The sequence below is a fragment of the Passer montanus genome, unplaced genomic scaffold (assembly GCF_014805655.1).
Source record: "Passer montanus isolate IOZ18808 unplaced genomic scaffold, ASM1480565v1 scaffold44, whole genome shotgun sequence".
Lineage (NCBI taxonomy): Eukaryota > Metazoa > Chordata > Aves > Passeriformes > Passeridae > Passer > Passer montanus.
Window position 1 is genome coordinate 3008403 of NW_024369262.1, and position 20298 is coordinate 3028700.

A 20298-nucleotide genomic window follows, 5' to 3' on the forward strand; every position below is an offset into this window, starting at 1 on the left:
CCTGTTGTCCTGCCCTGGGTTTGGGGGGACATGGAGAGTCAGAGGGCACAAAGAAACCATTTTCCCCAGGGAGAGCAGTGCAGCCAAGCCCCCCATGCCAGCCCCATGCTGGCTGTCACTGTCCTGCTTGCAGGGTGACCCTGAGCAGGACAGGCACCCCCAGACCCACCCTGCTGCCCCCCAGGGCAGGGAGGGCCATGTGGGACAGGGCTCCGGTGGCAGGGCAGGGGACATGAGCTGCTGCCACCAGCCTGGCTGCTGTGACACGGCACCTTCAGCACCTGCCAGCCCTTCTCCAGACCCCGGGGTGCCACTCTTTGGGGTGCCCCTGCAGAGGTCACCCTGGCCATGCAGTGGAGTTCACTCCTGGCTCCACACTCATCCCTGGGGGAGCACCACAAGGCTCTCCCCAGGGAGGGCAGGGACACAGAGCCATGGGGACAAGGTGACCATGGGGAAGCCACCAGCTCCCAGAGCCTTGGAGGAGCAGCATGAGCTGGGACCTCACCTCCCCACACTCCCTGTCCCCCCATCCCCGCGGGCCAGCAGCCCCCGGCCAGCCCAAAGCCACCCAGGGGAGCCGGGACAGACGGACACGAGGCACGAGCCAGAGCCCAGCAGGAGGTGACAAGGGTTTATTATCTCACAGCAGCGGGTGGCGGGCACATGCAGATAGGGCCCGGCCCGGCTCGGCACGGCCCGGCACGCCTGCCAGACCCGCGCCCGCCGCCCCCGGGCAGCGCAGCCGGGGCTGACAACGCTGATAACGCTGATAACGCTGCTCCCCCTGCCTCGCAGAGCACGGGGGGCCCCAGCACCCACCGGGGGTCACTCCTGGCAAAGGACAGCGCCGGGAGGGACCTGCAGCTGCCCCATGGCACGGGGTGGGGGCACTGAGCCGGGGGTGCAGGACGCTGCCAGCAGTGCCAGGCTGGATTCACTCACTGAGCTGTGAACACAGGCACCGAGACCCGCTGGGGAGGGCAGGGCCAGCACAGGGCTCTGGTGGCACTGCGGGGAGGACGGGCACACACGGGGGACAATCTCCTTCACATTGTCACAAGGCAGCAAAGCCACTGGCCATAACAGGGGGAGGGAGGGAGGGAGGCAGGGGCAGCTGTACAGGCTGTGCTGGAGGGGCCTGTCCCCACCCCAGTGTCCTGCTGGTCCCCCACCCACCTCTGACCACCACTCTGCTTGAGCAGTTGTGGGGTCAGAAGTGTCACAGCACCTGGGGACAGCAGCCACAGTGGCTTCACTGCCCTCTCAGGGGATGGTGGCTTTGGCACAGTGCTACTTTTTTGTATTCGTGGTGGTGAGCTCTCACCAGGGCTGAGGTGGGCTCCTTCTGTTCCCTGGAGCTCTCCCTGCTTCAGATCCTATGAGGAAAATTCCCCAAGCATGGGAGAGGGCAGCACCCACTGCTAGTGTTGGATTGTCACCTTCCTGGGGGGTTGACTGCCACCCAGCCAGCCTGGGCAGGGCTGCTGGCACTGCGGGGGCCCTGGGGGTGAGACACGGGGACAGGGAGAGCCAGCCACAGGGACAGCTGTGGGCAGAGGCAGGGCTGGGACAGGGCCCAGGAGGGTCACTGAGAGAGGGTGAGGAGCCCAGGGGAGGGGATCCTGGTTCTCTTCCTAAAACTCCCCATCCCAAACCTCTGCTCCAAGTCCCAGGTGTTCACCCCAGGGCAGAGAACAGCAAGGCACAGGGACTGCAACACCAGACAAGCTGTCAGTCATAACTGGGGATGGGATTGGCCTGAGACAACACAAAGTTAATTAGAAAATAAATCCTCTCTCAGCATTGGAATAAAAAGAGCAGCAGACAGGACATGCATCTTTCTGGCCCTACAAAATAAGGCACCAGTTACAAACAAAACTCGGATTGTCTTTGATATAAAAGGAATTCCCATGTGTTGAAGGCAGCTGATGTCTGAGTGCATAACAGGGAGTGATCTTCACTAGCTTTGGGTTGGCCAACCTCATTCCTTGGCCACGGTGGCTCTCTGGAACAGAGGAAGCTGCAGGAGGGGAAGAGAGAAGCTGTTAGGGCTGCAGGAGGGGGAGGCAGGGCACTGCCTGCACTCTGTGGCAGTCAGGGCTGGGGAAGGAGAGGCTCCCTGGGAGGCTGAAAGCTTCCAGGCAAGTCCCTGTGCCCAAAGAGCAGCTGGCATTGCCAGCTGCCAGTGCCCAGCTCACCTTTGTGAGATCCACACCAGTGATGGCACGCACGGAGTTGGGGATCTCAGCCAGGAGACGGTTCACATCAGACATGGTGCTGCCCTTCTCTCCGCTGAGAATAACGATCTCATCCACTTTGGAGAGGGGAGCAGACACTTTGGCAGCAATCTGGGGAAGCAGGGTGAACAAAGAGTCAAGGCACTGCTCAACAGCTCACTGAGAAAGATCCCTACAGGGCCTTGCTGTGGCCCCAGGAGACCTAGCCCAGTCTGGGAGCCCCCCAGCCCACCTGGAGCACGGGAAAGCTGCCCCCTCCTCACCTCAGGCAGTGCATCCAGCACTAGAGCCAGCTGGGCAGCTTCTCCGTACTTCTGGAGCGCTTCTGCTTTCAGCTTCAGCCCCTCAGCCTCCGCCATCCCCACGGCCTCGATCACGAAGGCCTCGGCCTCGCCGATCTTGCGGATCTTTTCTGCCTCCGCCTGAGCCAGGAGGATTTGCTTCACCCTGGCAAGGGAAAGGCAGCCCTGCAGCAGCCCGGACCCCTGCAGGGAGCCCAGGAGCTGGGGCTCAGGGCAGCACCGTGCTCCCCCTGCCCAGCGCAGGGCAGGGCTCACTCACTTCTCGCCCTCGGCGATCTGCTGGATGCGGTAGGCCTCGGCCTCGGCCGGCTGCTTCACGGTGGCCGTCAGCTCCTTCTCCATGCGCAGCACCTCCCTCTCCTCCACCTCGATCTGCTTCTTGCGCTCCACCACCTCGATCTCGATCTCCTCCTGACGGATCTTCTGCTGCTCCCGGGCGCTCTGGAGCTCGTAGGCCAGCTGGGCCTCTGCAGTCTGCACACGGTGGAGAGGAGAAGAGGGGTCAGGGCTGTGAACTCGGGTACACCATCATAAGGACCCCAAAAATCAAACACGACTCCTGCTATTGAACCTTTTCCCAATCCTCAGTGCCACTCTTCCCACAGCACTCAAGCCAAATCAGCTCCAGGTTCAACCCTTCCCATCCTTTCCTCTTCTCCAAGTCCCACTGAATTGTTGCAAACAAGAGAGGAATCTGCTGCAAGGAGCTCACAGTGACACACAGACCTGGGTTTTCTATCTCCAGCTCTCCTAACACATGCAGGAGGAGGAAGCTGACAAGTCCCAGAGCCACCAACACCATCACAGACCCTCCAGGGAACAGCAGTGGGCTGTGGGATACTCTCACCTTAATGTTGACCTCCTCAGTGAAGGAAGCTTTCTGCAACTCAAATGCCCGTTTGGAATCTGCTATTTTGGTATCTGCCATGAACTTGACATCCAGCATTTCTTTCTTGCACTCTGCCTCCTGCAGAGAGGGAACAGACAGCAGAGCTTCAGGGCATGCAGTTGGAGCAGAAAAGGCTGCTCCAGGGAAGCCCAGCATGTCTCCAGACTCACCCGAATGCCAGCATCCCGCTCGGCTTCTGCCACTCCAATGTCTGCATCCCTTTGGACAGCTGCAATCTGAGTCTTCCCCAGGGAGCTCAGGTAATCCACCTTATCATAGACATCCTGAGGAGGGGAGATAAGTCATAACCACTTCAAATGAGTGACTCCATCTTGCTCTCTTTCCCATTGAAGCTCAGTGTGGTCAGGCCAGGGTCAGAACGCATCACGTCAGCTGCTCCAAACAAACAGGGAGGGCAGGGAGAAGGAGGCCATCCCGACATCTTCCCTCACTCCCAGGAGGCTGGGTTATCAGCCAGCTCTCTCCACGAGCCTGTTTACAGAGGCAGCTACCCGGGTGCTCTTGGCCCAGCTGCCTGGATACAGGACATGCTGTGGCGGCTGTCATGGAAACTCCCGGAGGGCTGGGGCAGGCTGTCAGCCCGAGCCTTCCAGCTGCAGCAGGGGGTCAGGGCCAGGCTCTCTCCTGCTGCTCCTACAGCTCTGCCTAGAGCAGGGCCCAGCATCTGGGAGTACCTTGATGGTGAAACTCAGGATCTCGATCCCCATGCGACCCACGTCGGGAGCTGCCACCTCCCGCACCAGCTTGGCAAACTGGTCCCTGTCCTGGTAGATCTGCTCCACTGTCAGGGTACCTGCAGAGGGGAGGAAGGTGAACCACTTTATTTGGAACAGGTAACACACAAAAATGTGGGACTAAGCTCAGCAACATCCTTGTTGTCCCTAATCTCTTCAGACCTGGGCACAAGGGCGTAATCCTCTGCCACAGCAGTGGCAGAACATCTCAGTCTCACAAGTGCAGCCACCACCCACATGTGCTACCTGTGGCCCCTGGGGACTCAGACATCTCTCACTGCAGGCACCGAAAACTCATTTATCACAAGGCCCAGCCACGCAGAGGGAGCTGCTGGAGGGGAGATGCCACCTCTGCAGGCAGCACAGGAAGGTCCCGTGTGGCTGCGTGGTGGCAGCGATACTGCTGGGAGCAGCCAGCTGAGAAGGGACAAAGCCACTCGAGATGCCTCAGGGGTGAGCCCCTCCATACCCAGGATGGAGCGCAGGTGTCCCTCCAGAGTCTGCAGGACCACGTTCTTCACCTCCTGCACGTTCTTCCCCAGGAACTGCTCACAGGCCACAGCCAGGAGCTCCTTCTCGGTCATTATCTTCACCTAGAGACAGGAGACAGAACCACAGGGACTGCAGGTGCCTGTCCAGGAGGTGCAGGCACCCAGCAGCAGCAGCAGCAGAAGCAGCAGTACCACCACCAGGCTGCCAGGCCCCCGTGCTACAATGCTCCAAGGGACCGTGCTGAGCTGTCCCCATGCTGAGCCAGGCCACTGGGCCAGCCAAGAGCCCCTGCTCTCTGTGCTGCTGCCCAAACCCAACAGCAGCTCAGCGTGGAGCTGCTCAGCAGTGGGCACAGAGCCTGGCCCTGCCAGACCCAGCTTACAGAAACCCTACAAAACCCCCTGAAACAGCAGTTCAGCCACTGCACCACACCAGAGTCAGAAGAAAGCAGGGTATTGACCACCCCTGGCCAAAACTCATTTTGTTACCTTCCTCTTCCTCCTCTTTCACTAGAATTAATTTTTCTGACCCCGAAAAGAGAATGAGAAAGAGTCTGACATGCCCAGGAACAGCTTGGGAACAGGGGTTCCATTCAGTGCTCCCTAGAAGGAGCAGAGAATGAGAAAGAGTCTGACATGCCCAAGGAGCAGCTTGGGAACAGGGGTTCCATTCAGTGCTCCCTAGAAGGAGGGATGGGACAGTAAGGCCACTGGTTTGTCCTGCCTGTAGCTGGGAGCTCCCAGACATCCTTTGCAATGACCCCAATGTGCCATGGTCAGGACTTGGCTGTTCTGCTCCACATGGTCACTCTGGTGACAATCCCCAGAGCTGGGACACAGCCACCCCAGCAACGTCTTCACCTCCCTTACACCAGAGCCAGGGGTAAAAGTGCCCCCATTCCAGCCAACTCAGGCTCTTAGGATGGTCCTGCTGATCACAGGGCTGCTTTTTAAAGGCAAAGTGAATTACAAATCCCTGTGGGGTGTGTTAGGCAGTGCAGATCTGTGCCTACAGCACCCAGCTACAAGGAGTGCAACCCACCAAGACAACAGCTCCTGGTGGCCAAGTCCAGTCTGAGGGCTGAGGCAAAGGCTGGGCACAGGGACATTCTGTGCCTGGCAGCACCAGAGAAGGAGCAGGTCCAGAGCAGCCACCCAGCTTTCTGGATCCAACAGCACCCTCTCATGGACACAGCTGGGCTGGGCAGTGCCTCCTGTCCCACACGAGCTGGGGGCACCCTGAGTCCTGCCCCAAGGGCCTTGCAAGGCTGGACCTGCTTCTGAGATTTCCAAAGCACAGATGCTGTACAGGGGCCCTCTGAGGGTCCCGGTGCACACTATTGAGGGATTCCTCACATTACAAACCTCATCCTGATACCTTCTAGCACTTTCAGCTGCAAAAGCAACACAGCTCTTTCTTGAGAGTCTTGTCTGACAGCTCACACACACAAGATCATCCCTCCACAGCCACCTGGCCCAGGCACTGCCAGAGAGCAGGACAGCTGGGGCTGACTCTCATCTTCTAAGGGGACAGGAGGTGGGCCATGCTAGACAGAGTGAGCTGGCCAAAACTCACCTGCCACAACCCTGCCCCTTGTAATGTTTAGAAACACCAACCCAGACTGAGCCTATTTCCTACTGCTGCTTCCCAGACTGGGTCTCCCAGTCAAAATGTCAAACAACCTCAGGCAAGCACGGCAATCCTCTTCTGCATTGTCTCCAAAGCCTCTTGGGATAATTTTGGGGCCAATTCCCTACACCCCAGGCCAGCAGTGTGCTCTTCCCACACAAGGGGGAGTTGGGAGAGCTGCTCTGGAGCTGCACCCAGCAGTGGGAGCCCTGCATGAGGCTCCTCTCACAGCAAACAGGAGATTTTTCAAGTACCAAAAGCAATTAGACTCAGCAGCGACATTTATGGTGAGCATCTGCCAGCAATTCCACCTCTCCAAACAATCCCCACCCTCAGGAGCTGCGGGGAGGACAGAGCACAGGGCAGGATGTTCATTAGCAGAATCCCTGTGGTACTTAGGAGCAAGGAATGATTCAGCCTCTGGATAAAGCCAGCCAGCCTCCACTGCTGAGCCCTGGCCAGCCCACGGGAGCCTGGCTCTGCATGGAATACAGATCCCAACCTCCAAAGCAAAGGCTGCACAAAAGAAACCAGAGTGGAGCAATTTGTGCTCAGCGTGTTTTGCAGGGTTTCAGGCAGGGCACAGCGACACTCAAATGTCACTGCCATCAGAGGGAGAGCCCTGCAGGGGATCAGAGCCTCCATCCAGCAATCCCCTGTGCAGGATCCATGCCACCACACCCTGCTCCAGCCAGCTGCACTGGCAGTGAGGGGTGAGCACAGGGAATCCCATCAGCTGGAGGCTCAGGAAAATGCTACAGGAGGATGCAGAGCCCAGCAGGGCCTAAGGGAGCAGCATCCCAGCACATCCCAGCCAACACGGGAAGGAGGCTACTGGTGAGCACTCATTACATCCCTCCTCAAGAAAAGAACAGCATCCTAATGCACATTAAGCACTTCTATCATTGCAGCAAACACTTTAAAAGTTGTTTCTCTAGGAATAATTTGTTTGGGTTTTCCCCCCTTTTTTTGCTGAAGCCCTTAACATAAAAAGGTTTGCCTCAAAAAGTACTTCTGCAGAATTAAGGTAATCTCTGCCATGCACATCCCCAACAGCCTTGAGGCTGCTTTCTGTGTGGCAGTTCCTTGGATCACAGCTTTAAAATTAACTGTCAGTGGAAAAAATGAACAGTGAGAAGAGAGAATAACATGAATGAGATGAACTGGGGTCTACATTTTAAAATCAAGGCACCTGGTGATCCAGCCCTCTGCTACCAGACCATTTTGCAGGAAGGATTTCCCAAAACTAGGACAAAAGGGAATGCTGGCTTCAGAGAAACACCAAATACAGAAGGAAAAGCCTACAGATTTAGGAAAAGAGTGTGAAGGGAGACATGGGTGCACACATTTTTGCCAACCATGCAAAGACCACTGGGGTTATGTGACAGCTTAGCAGCTAAATGGATATCAAAGACTGGAAACTAAGTGAAAGATGGATATAAAGTACTGAAAAATAGAAACCAAGGGTGCTAGGTCCATGAGGGATTTTCACTCAGCAGCTCCCCTTGGTTCCAGAGCTCCCCATGGGGAATGTGCAGCCACTTGTCCTGTGAAACACACCTGGACACACAGTGACCACAGACCTGTGTGCACTGAGAGCCACTCTTGGTTTGTACACCCGATTGCAGAATGAGCTATCAGGAGTAATTTTCAATCACAGCATCCAGCAGCCTATTTGAGGAGCCAAATTCCCTCAAAAACTAACATTTCCCTCCCAGCATCCTCCCCAGGGCAGGACCTGGCCCCAAGGACAGACTGTACCAGGACAGCAGACCTCAGACTCCAAGAAGTGCAGGGTTTTGGTGTGCTGCCACAAGAAGCAAAAGCAGGTTCTTACATTTGAAGAAAGCTGTAGAGAATAAAAATTCAATTCCAGCCAAAAATTTTACACACCAGTTTTAGTGCCTGGAGGGACTAAATTCTTTTTTTCAAGCTTTAACTCACCATGAAGAATTACAAGGCCCATGTGCTAACAATAACAATCCAAAGGAATATAATGCTCAGTACCATCTCAGGAGGTTATGGGTCAGTCCTGTGGGGTCACACACAGCTCCAAGGGCACCACAGCACAACAGCATTCCACAAACACATCAAGTCACCCCCACACACCTCATTTGCCACGTGGACAAATGAGACACCAGAAAAAAATTATTTTGGGGAGAGAAGAAGAAGTCACAACCCCTTTCACCACATGGAACATGCTGGAGCGTGTTTGTACCGACAAGGACAATGTGATTTGGTACAAAGATTTATTCCAGAGCAGCTGGCTTCTCTCCCTGGACAACAGCAACTTCTCCAGAGGGAAAACCAGATGTAAGTTAGAGACATGCATTCCTGAAATGATGTTTTGGAGTTACTGTACCTGTGCCACACCTGTGACAGTTATAGCTACCCCCTCCGCCGTCTCTACGTCCTCACACCTGGGCTGTAACGTCATTATCTCTAGGGAAATCCTGCCAAAAAACGTAAAATATTTGCACGTTTCCAGGTTACACACACTCAGCTCTTCCCTTTGCATCTCCTGCCCCAGGCTACCTGCTGCACTCGTCACAGGTAATGCAAGGCAGGCACAGAATGCAGCCAAGGGACCACATCTGTGACTGGAGACAGACAGGGCATTCTGGCCAAGATATAGATTTTCAGATAATGCTTAAAGGTAATTTATCAGCAAAGGCTGGAATCCAGACTGGAAATTACCCCGTGGCCCTTTCCCTGCTGCTGGGCTAGCGAGGAGCCAGAAGCTGCAGCACTGAGCCCCCAAAGGGCCCTCTGTCAGAGGCTCATTGTGCCATGCTGCCCAATGCCACGGCAGCATGGGGTGGTGTCACTGGTTTGAAAGCACAGCACAGAACTGGGATGCTCCCACCCACCTCACATGAGTGCTGGTGCTTGGCAGAACCTGACACTGATGCTGAAGAAGCCCTGGGTTAGCCCTACCACACACCTACCCCTGACCTGGTTCACCTCTCTCTATTTTTCCAGTGTCCCGTGACCCAAAGATGGAAATGAGTCTTTATGGGTACACCTGTAGAGCATCAGGCACCCAGGAACAGATCCTGCAGCTCCAGAGCTGTCTCAGTCACCCCAGGTGGGCTCGAGGTACTTTGGTCAGCCCCAGCAATCTGCTGACAGGTCACAGTTTGGTAAAACAAGGGACATCTTTGCCTGTGGCAGGTTCTAGGAAGCCAAGCCTGGCTCCTGTATCAGCCATAACGAGCCAGAAAGACGTTGGGAGTCAGGACAAGGAGCCACGGGGCAGAGAGTTTGTGTCAGTGAACATCAGGTCAAACATCTGAACCATGAAGGGGCTGCCCTGGGCTGCTGTGTGCATGCTGAGTTGCTCCAGGATTGGCTGGAAGTGCTGAAACCTATCCCTGCAAGTTCTGCCTGCCTTGGCCACTGTCCTAATTAAACTGGCACGCAAACTGGGAGCTGATAAAACACATCCCACTGTCCAGGACATGCACAGGCATTTTTTGCCATGTGTTCACAGCTTTAATCACATACTGCAGGATTTCAGCCTTCTGAAGGCCTAATCTAGACTTGGAATTTAATTTCCAAACCGTGCTGCTTCTTAGTTCTGTTCACTGGGATATTTAGTCATTACTGGTTCATAATGCCAGTCCTGTGTGCTGCAACTCATCTGAGGTCTCTGTGCTGTATTTTCAAAGGTGACAACATCCAAAATGGGCAGTGTCTCCATGTGGAGGAAGAAGGGCTGAGTGGGAATCCATAGCCAACACTGCAGAGCCAGGCACAGCTGCAATTTTGAAATGGCACAAAATCTGCCTTCCCACCTGTCCCAAATCCTGTACAGAATCCAACCTGGCCTGCCTGTGCCTCCACACAAAAGTGTGCCTCCAGATGCCCTTCTGCTCTCCCCCAAGCCCCCAGTGGAGACAGTGCTGGCAAGGAAAGGGTTACAGCAGGAGCCAATGTTAGGTACAGCAATGCTGAATTTGGAATTTTCCAGGAATGCACCTGCCTGCATTACCTATGAACTGAGGAGTGCACAGGGCGAGTGCTGGAGAAGGGGAAGGAGAGGAGAGTATGGAGATTTCAGCTGTCCCACTAGAAAGCCATTAGTTTTTATGTTATCCTGCTGCTGCTGCTGCTGAAACCAGAGGGATAAACAGTTAGACAGTGAGTTAGGAAGCTGGAGGATTATTACCTGTGCAACCCCTGTTACGTACAGGGGCACCCCCTCCGACGTCTCAACATTCTCGCAGCGACAGAGGATGGTCAAAACCTCCAAAGACACTCTGAGCAGGGAGGAGCAAGGGTAGGACAGCAAATACACACAGCAGTTACCAGAGAGTAAGACACTCCTTGCAAAGGACAGACGAGACTTTCAGGTTTCAGCTTTCCCCTGGTCAGTTTGCCTTTCTCCCACTCCCAGGGCTCCATAACCAGCTTCCCTGGTCATGGGAGGGAGTTTGCAGCATCCAGCAGTTCCTTTTAATGAGGATAAACAGGCTGGGGGCTCGTCCCCCCACCCTGCACATGAAACTGTGCCATCCTGGTGTCAGCTGGAGTTCTCTGTTGAAGTAATCTTTGCACACAGAAAAATTCCTTTTGGTAATAATTTAGATGCTTCTATGTCAGTATTTAAGAGAGGGCAGATAAAGGAAACCACCAGGGACCTGGCTACCCACCCCTGGCTAAGGCATTGAGGAGGGAAGCTGCTTCCAAGTGCTGTCCTGGGAAGCTGAATTAACACCATCTGGCTTCCCCAGAGGCGTCTTAGACCACACTGTCTCTCTCACTACTTTTATTTCTGACCCCTAAACAGGGACAGCATTTTTTCCCCTTGTTTTTCCCCAGTGCTCAAGGTTGCAGCAGGATAAGTGCCCAGCACCCTGCCAGTCCTAAGTGTTCCTTTTGTTCCCAGGTTAATGCTACCTGGCGGGATGCCGCTGACAGCAACACAATTGCTCCTGTCTCTCTTGCTTGCAGCACTGGCAGTTCCAGAAAAAATGTCCTAATTTCAGAGAAGGAAATCTGTCTCACTCTTCATGTTAATGCAGCGGGCTCCATCTGGGGCACAGCTTATGGCAGGCAAGAAAGGAGAATTAAGCACCACATCCCACGGCATGAAGTGGTATGGATTTTAAAGCAGAAGGTTTCTTTGGATGCTGGAATTCCTGTCAAATTGTTAAACTTGTTAAATAATGCCCAGACCTCTATCATATAACAGCTCATTCCTGGCAATCCAGTTCTTGGCCTTGGCCTTGGATTCAGCCTATCCTTAACTTAAATCAGCCTCCCAAATGTCTCTGATCTTGTGCCCTGGGCAGGTCAAGGTCCTGCACTGCTCTTTGTGCTTCTCAGAAGAAGAGGAGAAGCAAGAACCATTAGTTCAATTAACAGTTCTCCCAACAGGATGTCTCACAAACATTTGGGAATGAAGCTTGTCTGGCTCAAACACAGCCCTTAAACACTGAGATCACAAGCTGGGCTTTTCCTTCCTCTCCCACCTCCCATCATGTGCAGAGTGAGGGCAGCCACACGCTCACTTTGCTGGTGGCAACACAGGTACAGGGAAAAGAGGTTGGAAGAGGCTGTAAGGGTTAACTACAACCTCTGGCCATCACTCAGTGTAAAACTCAAAAGTCACGTCTTTGTCCTTTTCCCTGCTATTTTTTTTCACAGACAGAGGAAACCTGTATCAGTGAGCATGAGGGATGCTTTGGGAGGGAGCATTCCTACACATCCTAGAGACAAAGAGCTCTATTAGCAGGACAGCAGCACTAGCACAGCATGTCAGCTCAGAGAGCAGACTGTAAGCAGCAGCAAGCAAAATCCACGGCTGAGGAAAGGGAGAGAAAGGAAATCCCGTGGTTTTAGATTGGAACAGTCTGCCCCCAAGGTGACAGCAGTCAGCAGATCTTTGCAAAGAGAGACTTGAGGAGCAGAGGGGGGCACTGGTGCACTGCAGGACATGAACTGGTTTGTTACTGGGTGAGGGGTTGGGCCATACTGGGCAGAGCTTGGCTCCTCTTGTGGCCAGAGGCCGTTTGAAAAGCACTCCAGCTGAAAGCATGTGATTTCTTTTTTTGTGTGTGTCTTTTGCACTGTGGCACCCAGCTGTCCCCATGCCAACAGCCAGCAAAGAACTCCTGATGCTCATCCCTGGTTTCACACATAGTGCCTGATCCAGTGCTCCTAAAAATACTGCTGACAGCCCCACTGGGATGGTTTTGCCAAATTCCCACTCTAAAACCCACAAATAACAGGGGTCTCCTTACCTTTGGGTGTCAGTAATGCACCACCAAGCCCAGGCCCAGCCTCCATACACATATTGCTTCTCATCAGAGCCACAGCAGCCACCTGCAGCACAGCAGAGAGCACAGACATCAGGATTACACACGTGCACGTGCTCTTGGACAGGGAGTAACTACAAGCAGAGGAGTTCCTACTCTTCCTCCTCTCCATGGGCTTCACATGGCAGTTTTGCCAAGGCAACCTTCTTTGGAATTGTCTTATAAAGTTGGAAAATTGTATTTGTATAATTCACTATGACCAACAGTAACACATAGAATACCTGCACGTCAAACCAGAGCTTTATTTTAGTTTTGTTAAGCCCTTTTAGCAACCAGAATCAATATCAGTATCTTCAACTGTGATGTTAATTGCTTTGGAAAGCCACATATGAAATCCACCTCCTTTCCCTCACACCATCCTTAAATTCCCACAGAAGCTCTCAAGGCAGCATTGGAAGAGAGAAGAACCTTTGAGCTCCCAAAAAACACCTCCTAAGTCTGGCTTGTGCAAGTAGCACAGTGTCTGATGCTTTGATGGTCCATCTCAGAGCTGGATGTGCCCAAGATTCAGGCAGCCTCCAGTACTCTTCTGACACATCTAAGATTTGATCCCAGTGAAGCTGGAAGATGCTGTCTGGATTTTCATATCTTTGATTTAAAGAACAAGACACCTGCTGCCTTCCAAGGGAGCACCCTGATCAGATTCATGGCTGGGAAGGGAGGAACTCTGCAGCTCCCTGGCTCAGACCAGGGCAGGGAACTGCTGACTCTCAGGCAGATCGAGCCAGAATTCCCTCTCTCAGCTGCTCTCCATAATCACTCTTACTACAGCAGTGCCCGAGGGCCTCAGCAAGGCCAGTGCTGTGCAAACAGAGCAGCAGACAGTTCCAGCCCTGCGGGATAGATCTCTACAGGCAAGACAGAGCCGCAGAGGAAGAGCAGGAATGCAGAAAACAGAGTGGCTCTGGGAGCTTTGGGATGTGGGAGGGGAAAGGGACAAGATGAAGCCAGCAGTCCTTCCAAGAGGAACGACCAGTATTGTTTGCATAGGTCAAAATGAAGAGCAGAAGCAGCACACATCCAGGCCAGCGTGCCTGCAGGGCCCTCTGACTGCAGGAGGGGACTCTGTCCTCCTTGTTCTCCTCCTCTTCTTGCTCCTCCTCCTGCTCCCTGTCATTTAGCCATCTTCTGCCGACTTCCAAGCACTGTGTGCTTCCAGACACTGGCCACACACTGCCTGCTTTGCTGGCTTCCACGCAGTGTTTGACAAAGCAGCAGATCTGCCCCATCTACAATTCTTCACCCTTGCACTTCAGTAAGAATTAAACAAAAACAGGAACAGGCTTTACACACTTTTTCAGATCTCCTGTGCTGCACAGCCTAGAGGAACATTCCCCTGTCACCTCTGAGCCAGCCTTTGGAAAGCTTTTTCATGTAGCTGGAAGGTTATTTCAGCCAGGCAAGCGTTACAGAGGCTGATGATACAACATCCTGCAGTAACCACAATGCCTTTAACATTTCTTGGAGGGCGTCAGCCTGGTTAGCTCAGCCTTTCAGCCAGGCCCTTGTTTTCCAAGAACAGGAAGGGAGGTGTTCCTGGCACTCAGGAAAAAGCAGCACCACATGGAAAGGTATTTTATTTCCCAGGGTCTATGTGGTCTTTACTGAGCCTCTGTTAATTTTTTCTTAATAATATCCTGAGAAAGCTCTGCACCCTAAACCCACCATTGTACAGGAAAGTGCCTCTCCACACAGATGTTCCTCTTCTTCTGTAGGAAATGCAAGGAAACACCTTATTTAGTATCACACACAAAATGAGCTCCACATTTGCTTCCCGGTGCTGCACAACACAGCTGCAGAGCATGGTCTACTGAGCTAAATTATATGTCAAAAACTGTTCAAAGCCTAAAAAAACCCAGGGAAAACTAACACATTAAGGAGGAGTGGGATGCCAGCCAGCTGCTTTCACGCATGCTGGACGTCTGAGCGCAGCAGAGCTCCGTCCTGGCACGGCTGAGGAGCTGAGGGCTCATTTTCCATGGCAGTCCTGCCGCCTCTTTCTCAATTCTCAGGCAGCAAGTGAAAAAGGAACCAACAAAGCAAAATCTTTGCAAGGCTAAAGAATAAACCCTCTTGCACAATGAGATTTGGCAGAGAAATTGCCTTTCCCAGCTATAATACGCCCACTGTTCCAGCAGACTGGGTCTCACAGTGGCTTCCACAAACATCCACGGTGCCTCTTCCGGGGCAGTGTGCAGGGCCACAAATGGAGGATTCATAGCCAGGGAGCTGCCAGCCAGCTTGGCCTCTGCCCAATGAAGGGCTCCCATGTTCAAGCAAGAATTCCCAGAGCCAGGAGAAAGCACGTTGTCTGTTTGTTTGGGGGTTTTTTTATTATGAAATAAGATTAATCGCTTGGGGGTTGGTAGATAAAAGGAGCTCTCAGCAGATGCAGGAAGTGAGCAAGGAAGAACATGAGCCTCAACAGTTTTGGGGACACAGGGCTCAAAACATCAAAGCTGGGATGATCTGAACAGGCTCTGTGTTGTTTGCTCTCCCAGGTAACTCGGGCACTGAGTTACCTCTCTGGCAGGAAGTGGTGAGCTTTCCAAAATCAGGTCATGGTAAACAGGCTGCTGAGTGCAGACAGACCAGGAAAAAGTTGGTAATTGAAAACAGTTACTGACAAAAGATAATGCAGAGATAGAGGAAGGCAAAAGCACGCATAAAGAAAATCACATCCTAGAGCAGGGCCCAGACTAAAGTCAGTGTGTGGTTCTTAGGCCTCGCTGTGCGTATAAATTAGGCTTTGTTCACACACAGAAATGGTACACGGTTAACAAAAATTAATTTAAAAAGATGCAAGGTTCTGAGTTGAATCCATAAAAGACTCTGATGGTCACTGCAGCAGATGAAAGCAGATTACATTGGCTATCTTGATCTGGATGTAATTTATATGAAAATTACTTAATGAGTAACAATGCTATAGAGTGAGTTTAAAAACACATTTAATAACTCATAAACAGCAACTCAGAGAAGACAAACAACAATGAAGCTACACAACAAAATCACTGAGATACTATCCCAAAATTCCTTTTGGAAACCAAAAGGAAAGGTCTGAGGCTGTTGTCCACCTCCTCCTAACAGGCTTTCCAAAGGGTAGTTTGCAAGTCCTGGAGATTTAAGGGTAAGGGCCCTTCTGAGCACTCCTGACTTGAGACCAGCTGCAACGCTGCACTCTCAGCAACCCCTGAGCATCACAAGGAGTGAGAAACCAAGAGTGGGGAAAGAGTTTTGGCTTGCCAAAATGACAACCCAAAATCTGCAGGAGCACTCAGTTAAACCTGGCAGGTGATCACTAGTGGCACTGCAAGCTTCCTGCAGACCTTGCCTGGTGCAAGAGGTGGAACACCCCAACCACAACCATGCAAAACAGTTTGAATTGAATTAACTGTATGAACAGAGGGCAGAACCTCCTGAGACCCAGCTGAAGCTGCCTGCTCCTTCCCACAAGTTCCTATTCCTTCTGAGGCTGAGGAACTGGAATTACACCATCAGTGTGAGGGTTCAGGTGGCTCTTGCTGCCCACCACATCTTTCCACAGGACATGGCCTGGACCTTCTTGTTCCATTTTCATGCAATAGACTCTTCTCACCTAAATGTAACTTCTACATTTCTCCTTCCAGAACTGCACTGGGTTTTGTTCAGCCCATTGGGTCAGTTTCTAGAGTTTGTTTTGATCCTGATCCAGCTCATCAAAGCTCTCGAATCCATTCCCAGCTCAGTCTGCAAATTCAATAAGCACATTCTCAATTCCATTATCCAAGCCAAAACAAGGAACTTACTTGATAAATTCTTTCAGCTGAACAGTGAGCTACTGTCAAGTTTCCTGGCAATGGTCTTCCAGGCAGTTTCATATTAATTTCGTAATATCTGAGAAACCAGTTCCTTCTTGCACTTTGGACTTACGTAGGTCTCTTACAGGAAGAGCTTCAATAACCTCAAGAAATCTTTATTTCAAGCTTTCAACTTGGAAAAGTAACATGAAAACAGCACATGAGCAGTTCTGGAAGGGGTAGGAGGGATGCAGTAGCAGGATGGAAGAGCTTAGAGCAGCCCTGGAAGGGTTACACACCCCTGACTGCTGGCATGCAGCAGGAAATAGAATTAACTGCTAGCTCTTTTACTCTGACAGACATCAAAGAGCCCCAAAGGGTGTTGCACCAAACTGAAATTTGAGAAACTGGGCTGGAGCATATTTCTCAAGCTGATTTCTGCTCACCTGAGGAGGAATCAGATTAGCTGAACATGGCAAATACCTCTACTTGTCTTCTTGTAGGTGTTACAAGCAACATACTTGTCTCAGTAGTCTCCTAGGAGATAAAGTTGGCTTGGCTGGGTTGCACTCCCCTGAATTTTTTCCTCCTTTCACTCCCTGAACTTTTGCTGAAGTAGCAGTTTGTTCTGACACAGGAACAGGGAGGGCTGTGCCCACTTTCCCCTCCTTCACATATTTCCAGGTGTTTCCCTCAGAGCTCCTCTGCTGCAGCCCTTGCCAGCCAGAAGGAAAATGCTTCAACTGTAGAGATTTAGGCAACACTGTTTGGTAACTGTTAGATGGGTATGGCCACTGTAAATACAGATTTCCTTATTGTGGCACTGTGGAAATATTATTGTGCTGTATTTAAAATCAGCAGGTCCACCCTTAGCCACAAAAGCTGCATTAAACCAGAGTGTAACCCAAACCCAGCACTTCACAGCCTATAAACCAGACTGGAACCCAAACCCAGCACTTCACAGCCTATTTGGCTGGTGGGAACATTCAGATACCGGGATGAACAGGTACTTTGTGTACCTCCCTGAGAACTCCACCAGCTCCAGCTGTGCTCAGAATGGGCTCAGTGATGTGCCAGGCTCCTGCCAAAGCCTCCTCAGTCCTTGCACCAAGGGAGTCTCCCAGAAAAGTCAGACCCACAATCTGGGGAGACTCAAGGCTCTTCCTTACAAATCCTGGGCTCCACAATTCACTGATGGATGGATCAGCAGTGCAGTTTCTTAGAAGGAGGCCGGTGCTGCTCAGCAGGGGAAGGACAGCAGTGAGCTGTGCTGAGCTGTGTCTGGGAAGCAGCTTCCCAAATAAGGCTGCAAAGCTCCACGTTCCCAAGGCACAGCTGGCTGCTTCTTGAGCACTGGAGGAACTCAACTGTCTCACAAGAAAGTGAAAAGAAAGAACAACCCTCCTCAGAAAAACCCACATGCCAAGGGAGGCCCAGGACTAAAGGCCAAGGGGCACAGGCTGAGTGAAGAAAATAAAGAAAACCCTCCCACCAAGTGAAATATCTTTCAAATAACTACCACATGACAATTCAAGACTGCATGCCAAAAGCCTGCCTCTAATAATATTTGGTTTATTTAAACTAATTTAACTAAAATTTATTTAACATTATTTTGGCTTATTGGTAATTATTATTAGTTTCTCCTTCCCTTTCCCTCTCTCCCTAAATCCAGCTTAGTATCACACAAATTAATGCTGGCCCACGAGGTCCTCCCTGCTTTTCCCTGGAGGAATATGGCTCAAGTTCCTGGAATTTCAAGGGCTTGTAGCTACAAGCTCTCACTGCTGCACAGGGGCACAGAGGAGCTGCAGGGCCAGCAGAGCTCCCAGTGGGTGCCCCCAGGACTCAGCAAGTATCTGCAGACTATTGGGCAGCAGCAGAGGAAAACCAGCCTGGTGGCAGCTCCAAAGCCCATCCCAGCTGGCAGAGCCCGGGCTGATCTCTGCTCCCTTCCCAAAACACAGCTGCACTTCCAGGAGTGCCCTGGGCTGTGGAAAAGCACCACGCCTGGAACTGCAAGCAGATGCCACAAATTCCTGCTGGCTCATCCTGGAAGCTGTGTTTGGTAAACTCAAAGCTTTGAGAGTAAAGGGCATCCCTTCAGTGCTCAAAAAGCTCCAAAGCACACGTGGAGCACAGCTTCCCATGGATGTGGCACTTCACCAAGCAGTGCCAGTTTTGACAGGGTTCCCTTTGGAGGGAAGCACAGCACCAGCTTTGGATCCCACTGGGAACTGCAGACCAGGAGAACTGCAAGGAATACTGCTGCTCTGGGCAGCTGCTGGGTGGGGTTTGTAACTCCTCAGAAGCCACCAGCAGAATGGGCATATTTGTTTCCAGAACTGCAGCCTGCTCCTGGCATCTCCTCAAGAATTCCTGTAACAGGTCTGTCATCCAAGAGAGATGAACTGATAACAGACCAACCACAGCCTGCTGGAGGCTTTGGCTCCAAAACAACAGAGCTGCAAGCGTGGCAGAGCTGTGACCCGAGGCACAGCCTTGATGTTCCCATGCATTTCCTACCGGTGCTCATTACCTTGCAGCTGGCCTCAGTCTGTCACAGAGTGAAGCTCCCAGCCCTCGCATCACCTAACAATAATTAATTCACCTAATAATGACAATAATGAATGAATAATAATCCTGTCCACACCAAAGTGCAGCCTGGAGCTTCAGTAGACTACAGGTTGGATCAGACGTGGGGGATTTCACTGCTGGTTTGTTTAACCTAACTCAGTCACCTCAGTCAGCTGCTGGTGACATTCCACATGTCCAGCGGGCACCACCTGCACCCAGTGCCAGCAGCACGGAGAGTCCAGGTGATGTGCTGTGAGGAAGCTGCAGCGGGATGTGGTGGATGAAGATGGGCACTGCAGGGACACCCTGCAGCGCTCTGCCCCGGGGGATGCTCACCCCCAGCTCCCCTTCCCTGCCCTCAGAAACAGGATGGCTTCCTGGCAGTGCCAGCCAAAGCCTGTTTGAGCTGTGCTGGTGCCAGTGCCTGACATCACCTGGAATCAGCAGCATCCGAGGTGCTGCTGCTGTGGCCGGACCTCATCCACTGCTCTGCACTGCTGGGACCCCACCCCAGAGCCTCAGCTCCATTACAGCATCTCCCACCTCCCTGTCTATTCCCAAATCACTCAGGGCCCCCCTATGACAGGGACGCCTCCTAGAACCCCTCAGAGTGCCCTCACAGCCAGGACCCCTCAATTCCCCCCTCCTTGCACACCCATCACAGAGAACCCCCCAACTCCCACAGGCTCTCTCCATGACAGTGTCCCTCTATAGGGACTCCCCCAGCCTCTGAGGGTCTCCTCACAGCCAGGACCCCTCAATTCCCCCCTCCTTGCACACCCACCACAGAGAACCCCCAGGCTCTCTCCATGACAGTGTCCCCCTCACAGGGACTCCCCTGAGGGTCCCCTCACAGCCAGGACCCTCCGATTTCCCTCTCCCATGAGCTCCATCACAGAGGTCCCCCCAGTGATCGAGACCCCTCAAATCGCTGAGAGCTCCCTCTCAGCCAGGACCCCCAAAGCCCCCTCCTGGCACACCCAGCCCCTCAGGATCCTCCCATGTCAGGGACCACTCAAACCCCCGGCAGCCCCCTCACAGCCAATCCCCCAGCTCCCCCAGGGTGCCCTGCACGCCACCCCACCGTACCTGACACCACCAGCGCCTCGTTGGGCCCCACCGTGTGGCAGTTCCCCATGACGGCCCCGCCGCCGCCCGCCCCCACAATGCCCCGCGCCCCGCTCGGCGGGGGCGCGCCCCGCGGCCGCCGCCATCTTGGGGAGGTCGGCGCCACACCCAGGGGGCGGGGCCGGGCCGGGCGCGCCGCCATGTTGGGCGCAGCGTGCGCGGGGAGGGTAATATGGGGGGCGTGCGCATG

General features: G+C 53.0%; 1 protein-coding gene across 5 annotated transcripts; it reads right to left on the reverse strand.

Moving 5' to 3' along the window:
- Positions 1-608: 608 nt before the first annotated feature.
- FLOT2 (flotillin 2) lies at positions 609-20217 on the reverse strand. 5 transcript variants are annotated; one of them, XM_039720566.1, is made up of 11 exons: positions 20070-20217; positions 12556-12637; positions 10479-10569; positions 4656-4779; positions 4127-4245; positions 3602-3715; positions 3390-3509; positions 2802-3016; positions 2504-2687; positions 2202-2351; positions 609-2023 (listed from the first exon to the last, which is right to left on the reverse strand). In XM_039720566.1, exons 1-11 carry the CDS (start codon positions 20116-20118, stop codon positions 1985-1987), a joined length of 1287 nt encoding a protein of 428 aa, XP_039576500.1. In that variant the 5' UTR covers positions 20119-20217; the 3' UTR covers positions 609-1984. The 5 variants fall into 5 exon arrangements, with proteins under 5 accessions (XP_039576500.1, XP_039576499.1, XP_039576501.1 ...); XM_039720565.1 differs by lacking the exon at positions 10479-10569 and adding an exon at positions 8670-8760 and having other exon boundaries at positions 20070-20214; XM_039720567.1 differs by lacking the exon at positions 20070-20217 and adding an exon at positions 8670-8760 and having other exon boundaries at positions 12556-12602.
- Positions 20218-20298: the final 81 nt, after the last annotated feature.

Coding starts and splice junctions, on each gene's coding strand:
- FLOT2 (XM_039720566.1), bottom strand. CDS start 20,118: ATGGGGAACTGCCACACGGTGGGGCCCAACGAGGCGCTGGTGGTGTCA. Junction 4,246..4,655: donor ACACCTGCGCTCCATCCTGG/GTATGGAGGGGC, acceptor TCCCCTCTGCAG/GTACCCTGACAGTGGAGCAG. Junction 2,024..2,201: donor CTGGTGTGGATCTCACAAAG/GTGAGCTGGGCA, acceptor CCCCTCCTGCAG/CTTCCTCTGTTCCAGAGAGC.